Genomic DNA, 16206 nt, shown 5'->3' with positions numbered 1-16206 from the left:
CAAACATGACCAACCTTAACATTAACCAACTGCCATCATGCATTGAATCTGTCATTTTAATTTCGAGATTGATTAGAAATATCATCGATTTATCTTTGGTTTAAACATATTTATTCAACATAAATTTGACATGTGAACACTATTTACAGCTTGGGCAGAAACATTTTAAGCTTATTAGAGTCTTCTTTCAGTTATTGCAATTTATAAAAAGCAAAATTCATAGCGTAATCAATCTGAAGAAAAAGAGAAAGAAATATTTTATTTACATTTTGCCTGCATGATTAGAACCAGAATAATTTTAAGTATATATATTAACCAGATACGCAAAATAGATACACACTGAATATTTCAGGAAAAATATAAGCGAAAGAAAAGAAGAAATAGACAAATATGGAGCAAAAACAAGAGACTAATAATAACAAATATGTTATTTTTCATCATACATTTTATCTTAATAATAATGTACATGCCATTCTTATTTTTTTTAATAATTTCATCGTTTTTTGTAATTACAAAGTGCTTCCCCGTCAAATCGGGCTAATCTATAATGTTTATTGCACTACAAAATCATCGAATAGTTTTGTCTCGTTCGCTTCCTTTCTAAAGTATTGCAAGGGAAGGAACTCGTAGCTACATATAATATATTTGAACTTCAGTTTACGTATTGTAATTATTCAAGTTTAAAGTATCCGGTAAGTTACAACCAATTCAATGTTAAAGCAAACAACGCACTATTGTTAGTATGTTAAAGAATGAATATAAGGTGAATGCGAGTGCCGCTGGGCGATCAATGATTTTCCTTGTAAAATAGTTTTGAGTGCAATTTTGCACTGAGGGACATGAGAAATAAATAGTTATTTGATATCAGGAACATTTATGCCTACAAGTTTTGTGTCGCTATAATCAATATATTTAAAGGTACGATCAGCTTCTCTTCTTGTTCTCCGGTTTATAACCATTTCTGTATCTTTACTATTGCCCTTGTGCTAAACGTATACAAGATAATGCCGTTTTGATGAAATACTGTCCGAACCAGTGACACAGTGACAGTGGTAATTCTTTAGACATCGTTTAATGATTGAAAATTTAAGAGCGTCCTAAAAGTTAAGTTTGATATTTTAAAACACGTCAATTAAAAATTAATTGTTGCTTGTACGAGGGATGTCTCAAATGTACCCATACACATTTCAGGATAAAAAGATACGTATTTTCATCGAGATAACTTTAAGCTTTGCAAATTGTACAGAAATACTTACTATAGCAAGCTCGTCCCGTATTTGTAGTATATGACTGTGATGCAAGAATAAGTAATATAGTTCAAAGTGTTTGCCAGTTTTTTAGCACTGTGTGTAACTAAGTTGCCCTAGCATCTGAACAGCACACGTGAGTTAATCTTATTTTTAAAATATCTAAACAATTTAAATGAAGTAGTAGTGTATTTAACGGAATGAGGTATACAATCCGATAGACACCATCTTTAACATTATTAATATGTTTTTAACATCTGTGTGCAAGTATATTCATACAAATTGACAAGTAAATATGCCTTTATATATGAATATGTCTTTTTTTTCAAAGTTTGCAAGTTTTCATATATCCATATGGCAACAATATTGATGTAATTGGAATACCAGAGATACAAGAAATATATTTATGCTCAAAATTATATGATGACAAAAAATACTTGAATGTATAATAAAAAGCAATTACAAATCACACAAAATAAATTTCAAGAGATAAATTTCAATTTAATTTGCAATAAACAATGACTGTTAGAATAATTGTGACGGCAATGAAAACTAACCAGTAATAAAAATCATTCAAAGCCGGCTTTTCCTTAGAACGAGAAATTAAAAATAGGTAATGTTACAATTGATTGTTCCGTCTAACCAGTACAACTATGAACAAGTTAATATCGACATGAAAGATATATATATAATACGTCAAAAAACATTTGTGCTTATAGTTTGTTTTTGTATGTCCTTTAAACAAAGGTAAAGGCATCTTTTTTTTTAAATCTGCAAACAATTTCATCGGTTGTATTCTAGACCTGCATAAGTGTGAGATGTCCCTGCTTCCTGTTTAAGACTCTCATACTGTGAATGGCTGAAAGTAGTCATATAAATGAATTTTCTAAAAATGACACGTTACTAAAGAGGAAAATGTTTTAAAAAAGTTAAGATTACAATATTTTTATGACAATAATGTATGTTGTTTAAAGAACTTTTCAAAACCTTTCCTTAGCTTTGGACATCATCTGACTGATTAAATATTTGCAAATGCTTCTTCATAAATAGCAAAATTTAGAATAAGTATTAGATGAACCTAATATCAATTACGATCTTTTAAACAATACATACAACAATACATTTAGTGACAGCATTCATCTTATTTTATATTTGAAAGCACATGACATTCCATGGTTTAAATATTTTCGTACACTTTCTATATATCATTACCTGTCTTGTGCTGCACTGGTATTTGCTGAAATATTATATGAAACAGAATATTAGTTTAAATTTATTTAACAAGTACGTAACAAAGGGCAACTGCAATGGGAATTTCTATATGTTATACATACGACGACATGTAAGCTTTTATAAAGTAAATGTTATGAAAAATCAAAACGTTTCCACAGCTCTTAAAATAGGCAAATTAGCAATAATTAAACCGTTCATTTTTCAAGCTTGATCTTGCCACTGTCAACAGAAAATACTCGGTGTTTCATTTGCAAATGAATACTCCTTACGGACTACAAGTTTATACTCAGCTATTTATTGATACGTATTATCTCTGTGATCAAATATATTTATAAAGACAACACTTCTTAAAAAAAATCATGTTCTATATACATCACTCTAGCTTGAAAATTTGTTTCTAAACTTACAACTCAGTTTATTTTGGAGGTTAAAGATACTACGATTTTTTTTTCTAACACGTATATAAACACTTGACAATCTATTTAATAAGGTTGAATTTTTGATTAATTGATAAAAACAATACCCGAAAAATAAAAATATATTTTACTTAATACGAAACTCTTATTTTCTCATTAGTCCTTTCATGTTTTATCTATATAAAAGTAGATTGCAAATTAAAACAAACAAATATTATAACAGTTAAAAGGTAAGAAGCATTGGGTAAGAAGCATTCGTTTTCTGTCTTTCGTTTGTTTGTTAGTTTGGTTTGGTTTTCAGTTTTGGTTGACCAACACTGTAAAGGTCATACAGCAAGATAAAGCTTTTTGTGAAACATTTAAATAAAACTTATATTAATAATTTTCACGTCCACAGCCTGAAACTAATCAAAATTGGAGACATGTGAGAAATCTAAGTCGTGACCTACGTAGAGTTAGAACTCACGATCCAAAGGTTGAATGGCAAACAACTTTTAAAAGTATACATAATGTGTCAAAATTTATACAAAAATTATTTAATAATGAACTGATTCATTGTACAATCTTAAATTAAATGTAAAAAATCAATTTGACATCATATCGATATGAAAATGTTAAAGTTACAGATAAATTAAAGGTAAAAGAAAACATGTTAAATAATTAAATACAAGGAAGGAAAGTTGTTCACAGTAAGAACATAATTTACGTACCATGTAGGGAATCATAAGCCAAATTATTTTCAGTATCGGCTCTGCTTTGAAGTTGTTCATAGGTATTTCTAGATATAGAATAATATTTTATAGTTAAAACAATAGTTTTCTTTGCAATTTCGGTCACTAAATCAGTTAATTGAGTGTTGATGCTTACAAAAACCGGGTTTCGGCTAAGTTTGACAATTTATTTTTATTCTATTTTTTTCTAAAGCTATTATATTCATTTGGAATGATTTTATAATGTATGTAGTATTTATATCAGTTTTGTTCACACCAAAAATAACTAATTATGAGTGATTTAAATCATGAGAAACAATAATTCACATTTTTATCAATACAAACAAACATTTGACGGTTTCTTACGGTAAATGTGACGCAACGTTTAATTCTGTTTCTCGGGATATTGATGTAGTCTGATGCTGATTTTGCTCTGTCCAACCTATTTTAACATAAAAAGTATATAAAGACTTTGGTTCAATCTTTCTTGTTTTGTTTAAGTATTTTTTCATTAAAACACATTTTTATTAATGAACCTTGTCCATATATAAAGACATTTGTTATGACATCATTAAAAACTAAATATCTAGTGCAAAATTGGGGGAAGAATGCACAAAATGGTTAAGTAGTATAAAAGCGAGCGTTAGTAACAAGTAAATCTAGAAATTAGAATTTGTGCTTCGTGTTTGTATACTTTATCACTATTTTTAAACAAGCATTGGGATCTTTTTAACTATAGAAATTAACAACATTTCAGTCGCAAGATGTATTCCTGATTCTTAAAACATATTTGAGATTATTCGCTATTCCTACAATTTTATTCAATGTCATTTGTATCCATCAATTAATTTGTACATGCAGCCCACACAGCACCATTGCTTAAACATTTTTCTAAAAAGCAAAGTAAAGACAATCACAAAAAATGTCATTCAATTAATTTAAAATACCTTTCATTATTTGATTCCTACTTAGATTCAGCCATGTTAACGCCACCCCGACTAAAACACCGACCGTAAAAGAGGCAATCACAATTGCAGCAATAACTCCCGCTGTCAAGCATTCCTCGTTTTTATCTGCAATGACAATAATAAAGATATTGGTTTGACAATGGCTTGCAGTTAACAAAAACATTTTTAAAATGCAGTCTTAAGTGTACGTAAACCACATACAATAAGCAGTAACTTTGCAGGACAATCAACAATAACAACCATTCAATGTCGAGCACAAACACTCAACATTTAACTCAACATTCGATATTCGTTACTTTTCAATATACAAAAATGTAATTTCAAATCGAATGTTGAGCTATAGCTAGACTAGACAATCAACAATATGTTACACATTCAAAATTTCCGATATTGAACAAAACAACATTCAGCTCAGCATTCGATATACGTAAGTTTACAATATAATTTCAAAACAAATCTTGAACGAGACAATCAACAATCAGCTTGACATAACAAATTACCAATGATGACATAGACAATTGACATCAAGCTCAACACCCGATATTCTTTAGCTTTCAATATAATTTCAATTGAATGTTGAACTAGAACATATACAATTAGCCAGCAGTTAAAAATTTCAATGTTAAGAGCTCTAGACAAACAACATTAGGTCCCACATTCGATATTTGCGAGTTAACAATATAGTTTGAAACGAATGTTGGGCTAAATGTTGATTGTCTTGTTCATCACGAGACATTGATAGTTGAATGTCTAGCTCAACATGCGATTTGGGTTTTTCTTGACAAAAAGGTTAGTTTGTTAGTAATTAATCCAAGATGAAGAGTTAGTAATTAATCCAAGATGAAGAAAGAACACATATTAAACGAAATCGTTGATATCAAATGTTTACAAAGATATGAAGCATATATAGTTTAAATGATAATTTAACCATTATTAAAAACAGTTCGATTTGTATTTTTCATGTTCAAGAACATTTGGCGGTATCGCTTATTTTTCCAAATTTCTTAATGCTTATTCAAGAACATTTGGCTATGGAATATTCTTGGAATATAGATTGCGTAGTATGTTATAGAAATTGAACTGTAAATGACATTTACATCAACTTCCATTGACCCCCCCCCCCCCCCCGTCTATAAAAATATCACCCTTGACGTATTATATTCACTGACTAATAATTTCCTAACTTCCATTTAATGGTGTTGAGACGCAAGAATTTTTGAGGAGTCGGTTTAAAAATTAAATCAAAGTGACGAATTAAATAAAATGATCTCAAGAATTTAAGACACGAACTTAAGAGATCCTTTAACTCATTTTTTATGGTTTTATATCATAAATATGATGCTCAAATCAGGATTTTTCAATATTGTAAGTTCAAAAAAACATTACTTGTAAAAATATTACCGAATTTACATGTCATTGTAGTAAAGGGAGGTAATTAGACATTTATTTTTAATAAATTCTAAGTCATTTTTTAAATAAGAAATGAATGCATACAGTTTAATGATTACATATAACGTGGACAAATATTTGCAGTAGATATTTAACATATTCTCCGCTGTTTGAAAATTGTTTTACAAGCATAATTATATACATTTATTACATGCTTTTCGGTGGTTTATAGAAATATATCAGTGATATAAAACTGGTAATTTCACTGTCTGAAACAGTGAAATTACCACTTTGATAATTTCACTGTTTTGAATTTAAGCCCCTTACGTTGTTTCGGTGAATTACCAGCGTACACAGTACTGGGTACCAACTTAATGACGTGACGTTGTAAATGACGTCACGTTGTATTATTATTTGGCGCGCTTTTCATTCAGTATTAGGTTTAATGTTTTTTTAAAACGTTTCTTTGCATGTAATAAAAAGAAAATTTGTTTAGTTTAGTGTAAGATCGAAATATATTTCACCTTGTGAACACCAAAAGTTCATATTTCACTCGTGGCTGCGCCACTCGTGAAATATACCTTTTGGTGCTCACTCGGTGAAATATATTCCGATCTTACACTGAACTAAACAAATATCCTCTATATATAAATTCCACTCAAGTGTGGTTACAACCTTAATTACAACATACAGAATCCCAAACATCGCAAGATAGAGATATTTACTTTCTTAAAGTTGACTTAACACATTGTAACATTCACCCGTACAGAAGCAATTCAAAGAAGTTTTTTTTATAATTTTTACCTGTTGTAATCATAGTATTGGTTGTCATTCCATCACCTGGTTTAGCTGGAAGTAGAAATCTTATGATATGACTAATTTTTTCCGAAAATCTTTTAAAATTTTGGTTTCATTGCGTGTTAAGAATTTTGCCTGTCATGTTAATTAGTTTATATTTGAACACGAAACACTTTGCATTGTCAAATTTGATATTTTAACTATATAAAAACACAGTAAGTTAACTAATTTGTTTATTTGTCTACGCCGACTTAAACATTGTAATACATTGTAATAAATACGCATGTATAATATTATGTATGTTATGATGATTTGTGTTGAGCCCAAGTCAGAAATAAAGTATATGTTCTGTTCTGTTGTGTTACTTATCTTTCTAACAGAAAAATATCTTGTTAGTCTGATAAATGTCTGAAATTATAGTGATAACACGAAATCTAACCAGTTATTCAGATAGTTAACGTAATAATTATATGGTTAACTGTTGGCAGAAATATGCCACCATAGGCAGTGTTTAAATGATAAGTGGGTTTACATGAAGACTGTTCTAATTTAAGATTGTACAAACCTTACTGTGCGCAGTTACTAAGTTACAGCTTTTTTTTTTAAAAAATGACCATAAGATTATTAAAACAAAATTATTTTACTGTTATAAAAAATTTATGAAAATATTTTCGTTAGATTTTAGTTTCGTTAAAACAGGCTTACAAATGTTTTCTGATAAAACCTGGTTTAACTTTATTTACATATTTTACATTCACAGAGAGAAATGAAACTTAAAACGATCACTTACTGACATCAGTATAAAATCTCGGATTGTTTTCGGAGGTATACGAGTTCCCATATGGATCTCCACTAACTGTAACATAACACTCGAATGCCAGATTGTTATCTCTATTGGCATCAGCCGCTGTTACGTTGTATCTGATTTTAGCTACTCGTGTATATCCACACTGATTGTCACTTGCTGCGGTGCCCTCATCATATGTACCTTGAGGTGGTTGATAACCAATAAAGTCATTGCTTGAAGATGTTTCCGATGTTCTATGCCATCGAATATCTGTAGTTGGTAAGCTTCCTATATTAGCAGTACATGTAAGTTCCAACTCATCTCCTACCTCAGCAGTGGCCATGTTAGATGGTGACATTCCTTCTACTATAAAACCATTCTTCCTTACAACTAATGATGTCACTTGAGGTTTTACTGGAATGTTACAGCAAAAATCATTTACATGTAATGAAATGTATAAAGCTATATTTTTATGTAGTCATTGTACTAACATATTAAAATAAAACAGACACTTTTCTAGTGCTACTTTCTCTTCCAGATTCCAATTTAAGGTGCTCTTCTTTAAATAATGTTATTTATCTTATAATGTGTAAAAGATATAAATATATAAAATATAATAATGTTCATACCAAAGAAGAGTGTATAGTTGAAACTTGTACGATATTTATTTAAAAATAAAAAAATAATTTCTACTTGAGTTGTCTTTATTATTCAACATTTTGGAAACAGTTTCATAAATATTTCAACAGTAATTCATAAAAACCATAATGGTTGATTCTGAAAATAGTAATAACATAAAATTAAGATAGATTTATCTTATTATTAGTGTAAACATCTTTACGTATGAATAATATAAAACAGTTATATGAATATGACACAAACCGAAAATAAGATGTTGCGGGGGAAAAATATTGTTTTTTAAGTACGATTGTTGCGTTTAGCAATGATTTTGTACATAAGACATTCACTATCTGGCAATTGACTACCAATTCTATTTCATTTTGGAAGTATTCATCTTTACAATTCGAACAATAATGTTTAAGCAGAAATATAGCCTCATACACTTTAAAATCTGTATGTCACTGTATGTCACTGTAAAACTTAAATAATAATGAATAGGAACGGATATATTGATGTTTATCTTATATAATCAATACCTGTCTTTTAAAAAAGAGGTACCGTGACAGTGTTCTGTTGAAATCAACCATTTTACAGAAAATATTGTATTTTTCACACACTATTTTTACTTAAGTAAAAGTTTATGGGTGCCGCCTTTTTACACTCTTTTACTCTCGCAAGTAAGACGAGACCGAGATTATGACGTATTATACCCACTTATGGTATAGTAGCGTACACTGGTATAAAATATATCTTGATGGACAACTTATAAATAATTCTAATTAAATACATTATATCACATTCCCATACATATATGTATTGTAAAGAGATTGTACAAAACTGTGTTAACAAATTGTCTCCAAAAGTATAAAAGAAAGACGTTAATGATACTACCATTATAAGTAGTATATGCGTCGGTTTAGCCCCAATACTGCATATAAGCGATGTAAATATTGGCACATGTGCGGCGGTTATTTTATTGACTTATTTTCCAATCTCCCATTGAGGCACAGGTCCTAGATAAATTGTGAAATAGAATATAAAAAACCCGTTGTTCGTCACGGATATATGCCGTTATTATCCGGATTATTATTATTATTCATTAGCCAATGAAACTGACAGTCACTAATAAAAGTTGGATTTACGCTTGGTAAATACGGCTACATTTAAAAGGGAAGCCGTGAATGGATTAGAATAATTCGTTCTAGAAGTTAATGATTACGTCTTTTCTTCACTTTCATTTGTTTAAAGAAATAACAAAAACATAAATGCAACACCAGAAGTGCGATTTATTTTGCAGAGAGGAACAAATACAACAATATGAAGCTAAGCAGCTTTGATATTGCAAAACAATAATATAACCAAATATCCACGAGATCTCAAGTAAATGTATACTTTTCTTTTCTTAAAACAACTAGAACTCCGCAAGTCGGATGTGTCACCTTGTGAACAATATAGTTTAGGAGAAATAAGCAGGACAAAAATGAAATATGAAAATTAACAAAGGACAATAACTCAAAAAATAATAAGTGCAGAGCAGCAGTTTCTGTGCACTGCACTTCTTATCAATAAGATCAATCTATAAAGTTTCAAGTCCATATCTTTTATAATTTATGAGAAATGGCCTGGACAAAAATAAAGTATGAAAATTTATAAAGGGTAATAGCTCAAAAATAAGAAATGCAAAGTATCGGTTCTTATACACTGCACTTTTTCTTAATGAGATCTATCATCATATGAAGTTTCATGTCCATAGCTTTAATACTTGAGGAGAAATGACCGGGACAAAAATAAAGTATGAAAATTAACAAAAGGCAATAACTCAAGAAATAAGAAATGTAGGGTACCGGTCCTTAGGCACTGCACTTTGGGTTATTAAAAGAAGCATGTATACCAACTTTGAAGTTAATCCGACTTATATTGACTGAGTTATGCTCCGGACAAGCTTAAGGGGACGCCAACGCAGACGCCGACACCGCCGACAAAATTAACCCCTATATGTCGCCTTTTCAAGTGAGAAAAACACATAGACTAGTCTGTGTATAACTGTTTTGAAAATTATTACGCCGGAAAGGAAAGACAAAAATATTAAGTTTGCGAACCGACTCGCACAGGTCAAAAACATTTAAAATAAATGAAATTTCTCTGAAAAACCTGTGCCGGTTTGTCAAATGTCAGATCGCTTGGATGTCGAACCTCATTCCTTGTGGATATAAAGTAATAAACATTGCAAGTTCAATATTCATTATGACAAATCTTGCCATTGAAAACCATAAACAGATTTATCTTATTATTAGTGTAAACATCTTTACTTATGAATAATATAAAACAGTTAAATTAAACAACCTTATATCATCATATAAGTGCTTATAGTCAATACACATATAAAAGAAAATTATACTCAGTTATTTTGTCTTCAAATAAGATAAGTTTCTAAAATATCAAAAACGACAAAGATGTTTCTTAATGATTATACAATAACGATTGATGTACAGATATGTATAAAGTCTGATTTTTACTTTTACATTTTCAGCTAATGTTTTACGACAATTAAAAAACATTATGTGCATATACATATATTTCCACCCTGTTATCTTTACTAGAAAAGTTGTTTGTACTGAATCGTCTGGTAGAATGAATATTTCATACACATAAACATTTTTGGTTTATAACCAAATTTTACAATGTCAAGAATGTATTGACTTGCACCAGCATTTTCCCAATGTTTCAAAGAACATTTTAATTTACCAACTGGTGACAAAATTGTACATTTGTCGTTTACTAAATTTTCTTTAAAAAGCTCAGACTTCTCAAATACGAAATTTAAATTTCTACTTCTCTTTGAATTATTCGTGTGACGTCATCAATGACTCTGCATTCAGCGCCCTAGTGCCCTGGTCTATCGCAACGGAAACAGGTGTCCGGTCTTTTCTCTTGGTAAGACATGTTCCATGACTGTATTCCTGGAGACTGAGACGTTGACAGAGCAGACGAATCCTTTGATAAAAGGATTTCGTTGAAAAGGCGAAAAACGAAAACTCCTGGATCGTATTTCCTTCTTCAGCTCACGATCTGCTTTCATTTGAGCTATGACAATTTTATTTGGTCGTCGCAATCGTCAGCTTAGTGATGTGCCTCATATTCTTGTACAACTCGCAACCAACTATCGGACGAATCTGCTGTCTTTATCAACTTTTCTCTATGATTAAGAATGTCAATACCTTTGGCAACTTTTCTCTGCGCTGAAGTAATTTCCTCACATGGAACCGGTTTACAGCGTCCTGAAGGTAACCATAAGCTTTCTTCAACGTGTCAAGGACATGCACGTTGACTTTGTGTTGCTCTTCATTCCCATTTTTAAGGAAAAAGTGTTACTTCCGTTCGACGCCAAACTCTGATGAATCCTCGAGATTTGAGCTTGAGAGCATTATTTGTGAGAGGTTTCCAATTCTGCCAATTTGGAAGATATCATTCTTTCCATGCTCGAAAGAAGTTCATTTTGCTGATCCAGCATGGCTGCTTTCCGGCAGTAAAAACGAAATAAATGTTGCTTGTACTGAATCGTCTGGTAGAATGAATATTTCATAAACATAAACCTTTAAATACTACACTATCAAGCACGTAAAACTCGTGCACAAGTACTGACCAATAATTTACATTGTAAACTATACACGTTACGAATAGACAAATATTTCACGCTTTACTAACAAAACGCGTGAAATAGATAAACATTGATGATGGTGGATGATTGATATTTAACCAATTACATGGTTAAACACTTTTTATATGACCATACGTTTGCATAAGATATCGTTGTACACGTATAATTTTACAAACCAAAATTTTACGAACGTGTGTAAAAATGAAACACGGAAGGTTATTTTAATAATATTTTAAATTTTTTAATTGAATATTTGTATTGTCCATGTATCAAAGTGAGGCAATTGTTGTTTTGAAATTATCGATGCTTTCATGAATTTCCAACAATCAAAAGTAAAACAGCTGTCGTACACTGCGTTCGTGAATTGGGCAATTTTTAGTTGTATCCCCTGTTATATCATAAAGATACAAATGACAGAAGCGCCTGTGTGTACAATAAAATAAACATTTTAACAGTTAACTTACATAATACCTGTAGTTTACCATGAGTGATAAGTCGTTAACTTTATGAATTGAATCAGTTAAGCATGACAAAAACATGATAATCGTGAGTGACATGCTATAATGAAGGTAATGAAAGTAAATATTTGTAAACACAGATTAAGTCGTCAAGATGTTGTTGATTGACTGACATACCGTCTTCTTACATACACTATATAGTAAAACATAAACAACATACTAGTACTGTACTGAAATAGTTAATAAACAATGAAGGTCAGTCTGGATGTAGACATTGAAACAGTTCACCTGGCTAAATGAAACTGACATTAATTAGGGTACACAGGTATAGAATTCTTATCTTATTTTGTATCGTAGAAATAGTTGTTAGTATTGGACTTGAAATTATTCTGATATTTAAAGAAAAACGAAAAAAAGTATGATTTTCTAGATCTTTTTCCATTCATGATTTGCATAGTTCGTACAATAAAAAAACACGCATAAAAGGCAGAAAGTGTGTTTTTAGTTCTAATTTTCGCATTGTGCGACGATTGGTCTTTGATGATCCTCAGCTGTTATACACCAGTAACTTGCTTATTGGTAATAACCCACAGTGCGATATCTCAGATAAAACAAACCTCTTTAGAGAAAAGTGTGCTTATTATAAATAAAGCACAGTTATCTAAGTACACTTGGTTCATGAATAAGCTTGACCGCCGACAAATACACAAGGGTCACTGGACGGTACTTAAATTTAGGCTGGAAAAACAATTGGGGAAAGATAATAGTGTACTGAGGATATGACTGTAAGTTAAGAAAAAGTTTGTCTGGGGCTTGAACGTACTTGTCTATAAACCTTTTAATCCTTTTTCCTGAATGTATTTTGGTGCAAGGAGGGACTGACTGCAACGGCCTTCGTGGTCAATTCCTACGCATCAAAACTCCAAACCGGTGTTAAATAGCAGCCGATATACACCTCTCGGGCCAATGTTATTTCTTAAATGTACACATATGTCTCCATAATTTGTATTTCAACAGATATGCCTAATCTAGAAATTTTGTAATTGACTTATTTTTAAAATATAGTATTTCCTTGAAAGACCTGGATTATTTTTATCAGCTTCTATTTCAAACTCTTATCATCAATACAAAAATGTACGTGTAGGTAAGCCATTTAAGAATGAGACTTTATGATATGGTCAACGTTTTCTTCCATGTTTTTATTTAATTTTGCCAATGTCTAACAGGAAGGTGACAGTACGACAGTACGATGGTAATACGACTGTATAATAGTGACAATATGACAGTACGATTGAGACGGTACGACAGTACGATTGTGACGGTACGATAGTACAATGGTGAAAGTTGGACCGTACGATAGTGACAGAACGGCAGAACGATGTTTATAGTACGACAGTACGATTGTGACGGTACGACAGAACGATTTTGACAGTAGGACTGTACGAAAGTGACAGTACGACGGTGACAATACGACAGCACAACGGACAGTCCACATCGTGTTGTCGTGCTTCGCCATCGTACTGTCTTATTGTCACCATACCACCGTACTGTCATGTTTTGCGCTAAACGTTTTCAGAGAAAACTCGCTGGCCCACGGAACACCGTATTGAAATGCATGGTTAGCGGACACTACGCTGGTGCTGTTCTTGTTTGCTTTCTTCCCTGTGTTTTAGACTGCAGAAAGAGCATTTTTTTCTTTATTATTTATTGGTATTGCTACTCACAGAAAACCAGTTAATGTTTCGTCGTTTAACAAGATGTATTTTAATGGAATTCCGTATAAGCGTTTTTTCTGCGGTGACTTTATCTTTGCGTATTCTGCGGTCAATTTCAGCACCGCAGAAATAAAAACCGCAGAATATTTCTCCATGTTTCAAACGTTTGCGATATGTGTCTTACGTTATTACCAGTTTCGTCTAAAGTATTAACGACTTACGGATTATAACGGTTGGCAGGTCATCGAGTTTTATAAAATTGCTGTTGGCTCATTATGTGTTTGTAGGGATGTATTTATTAAAATTCTTTAAATATCATACCTGAATGCAGTGTTTGCCAGGACGCTGAATGGTTTGTTTACCACTAAATCATTCAAAATCTTTTAACCCTTATATTGCGTAATACTCGTCGTATACTTTAATTGTTGTCTAATTTATTCAAAATTTATATTAATTTTCATAAATTTGGAAAAACCGCAGAATTTGGTGCCCGCAGAAAAAAAAACTCTTATACGGTACATGTTTACAATGTTAACAAACTCAATCCAAGAATGTAACATTGGAATTTACATACTTAGAAAAAACAGTGGTAGTGTGCCTATAAACAAACTGTTCAACTCAGATCAACAAGGCTGGATGTTTGGCAACGAATAACCGCCATACGCTTTGTTCTTTAATACATTGCCTTTCTTTTTTAAACATTAAATGGGTATCACACCATAAAACAGCGAAAACTATAAACTTATAATTTCAGTCACTTCCTTACCTATTCAATTCATTATTATATTGAAATATTTTTTTTTATCTAACCACCTATTCAAGTTTAATCAAACCTGTTAAATTGTTTCCAGTGTGTTTTTAAATGTGAAGAGATTTTCCAGGTATTTTTAAAATCACATAAAACTTACCATATGCTGAGAAAGTGGCATTCCTTTCAACACTAGCAATAGTTCCAGATGTGGTGCTTTTATATGAGAAAAAACATTTATAAGTCCTAGCTTCATCACAGACTAGCTTCTCCATGTTCAAAGACAATGTAAGAAACGTGTTAGCAGGTGTGTCAGAATCCCATAATCCTCCAGCAACATAATCTTTAGTATCAGCTATTGCTGTTATTTCTGGTGCTAATGTAGGACTTTCATTGTCTTTTAGCTGCATTAATGCTAATGTTTGCCAATCATTAGGATCTGATCCAGAACTTGTTGTTGATTTAATTCGTCTTATCTGTATGAGGTAGACAGTATCAACATCTGTTTCAGAGACATCGCATGTCATAGTTAATGTTCCTGTGCTGCCTAGTAAAACTCTCTCCCTGCTAATAGTAAAATCCACACCAGTTACTGTAAACGTAACAATTGAAATGAATACAGTATTTTAAAGTATGAAAAAGTGGAATTGTAATTTGACTCTATTTCTTGTTCTAACAAGATAATTGTTTGTAAAGAAAAAATTGCTTGCACTCATTAAATGTACTTTTTTAAACACTCAATGAAAATGAATCAATATTTCAAGAGAGTTTAGAAAAATATAGTATAAAATAAAGAGATATACATGAAAGATATTGTCTAAACATACAGGTTCTAGTATTCTTAAAAATATAATAGTATTAAATATAAAGATATACACAAACATATACACGCACGCAATATATCCGTTAAAAGTTGCACAGTTAAACAATGGAGATAAACAATGAATATAACTATTATAGAATTTAAAGTGAATTCAATATAACATCAGACTTCTTACCTTTAAAATTAGTGAAAACGATAACAAAGACAACACTTTTAAAATAAATCGACATCTTTAAGATTTAAATAATCCACGTTCCCTTTATAAATCTCACTTTAACATAAAATGTAATTTTAGATTGGAAAAGGAAGTATCGTTATTGAAAAATATTAGTATGAAATAATAGCAATATATCTATTTACATATACGGGATAAATATAACATTTTACACACATCGACGTACAGGTAGGACTTGTGTTTACCACGGTTGATCCAGATTTTTGTTTAATAACAAGGAAGTACTCCAAAGGAAGTTTAAATATAAGTTCAGAAGTTTTAAATGAAAAGGAAATTGTTAATCTTAAATTGCGCACAGTCTATTTAACATAACGCTTTATTATTTCAACTGTACAGATTTGTTTATTCGGAATACATTTTTCATTGTTATTCAGACATAAGAAAGTTTGTATACAGTAAT

The 16206-nt window shown here is 31.0% G+C and overlaps 2 protein-coding genes across 2 annotated transcripts; both read right to left on the bottom strand.

Moving 5' to 3' along the window:
• Positions 1 to 1578: 1578 nt before the first annotated feature.
• On the bottom strand, positions 1579 to 4231 carry LOC132751729 (uncharacterized). Its single transcript, XM_060741943.1, has 4 exons — positions 3973 to 4231; positions 3607 to 3674; positions 2460 to 2484; positions 1579 to 2106 (listed from the first exon to the last, which is right to left on the bottom strand). The coding sequence occupies exons 1-4, from the start codon at positions 4116 to 4118 to the stop codon at positions 2031 to 2033; spliced, it is 315 nt and encodes a 104-aa protein (XP_060597926.1). The 5' UTR covers positions 4119 to 4231; the 3' UTR covers positions 1579 to 2030.
• Positions 4232 to 4539: 308 nt separating this feature from the next.
• LOC132751735 (uncharacterized) lies at positions 4540 to 15959 on the bottom strand. The gene is made up of 5 exons (XM_060741950.1): positions 15747 to 15959; positions 14909 to 15340; positions 7552 to 7962; positions 6768 to 6812; positions 4540 to 4679 (listed from the first exon to the last, which is right to left on the bottom strand). Exons 1-5 carry the CDS (start codon positions 15799 to 15801, stop codon positions 4540 to 4542), a joined length of 1083 nt encoding a protein of 360 aa, XP_060597933.1. The 5' UTR covers positions 15802 to 15959.
• Between the last annotated feature and the right edge of the window lie 247 nt (positions 15960 to 16206).

The sequence above is a fragment of the Ruditapes philippinarum genome, unplaced genomic scaffold (assembly GCF_026571515.1).
Source record: "Ruditapes philippinarum isolate M1 unplaced genomic scaffold, ASM2657151v2 ctg834_1_1_1_1, whole genome shotgun sequence".
Taxonomy (NCBI): Eukaryota; Metazoa; Mollusca; class Bivalvia; order Venerida; family Veneridae; genus Ruditapes; species Ruditapes philippinarum.
This window is presented reverse-complemented; position numbering and strand designations above follow the sequence as displayed.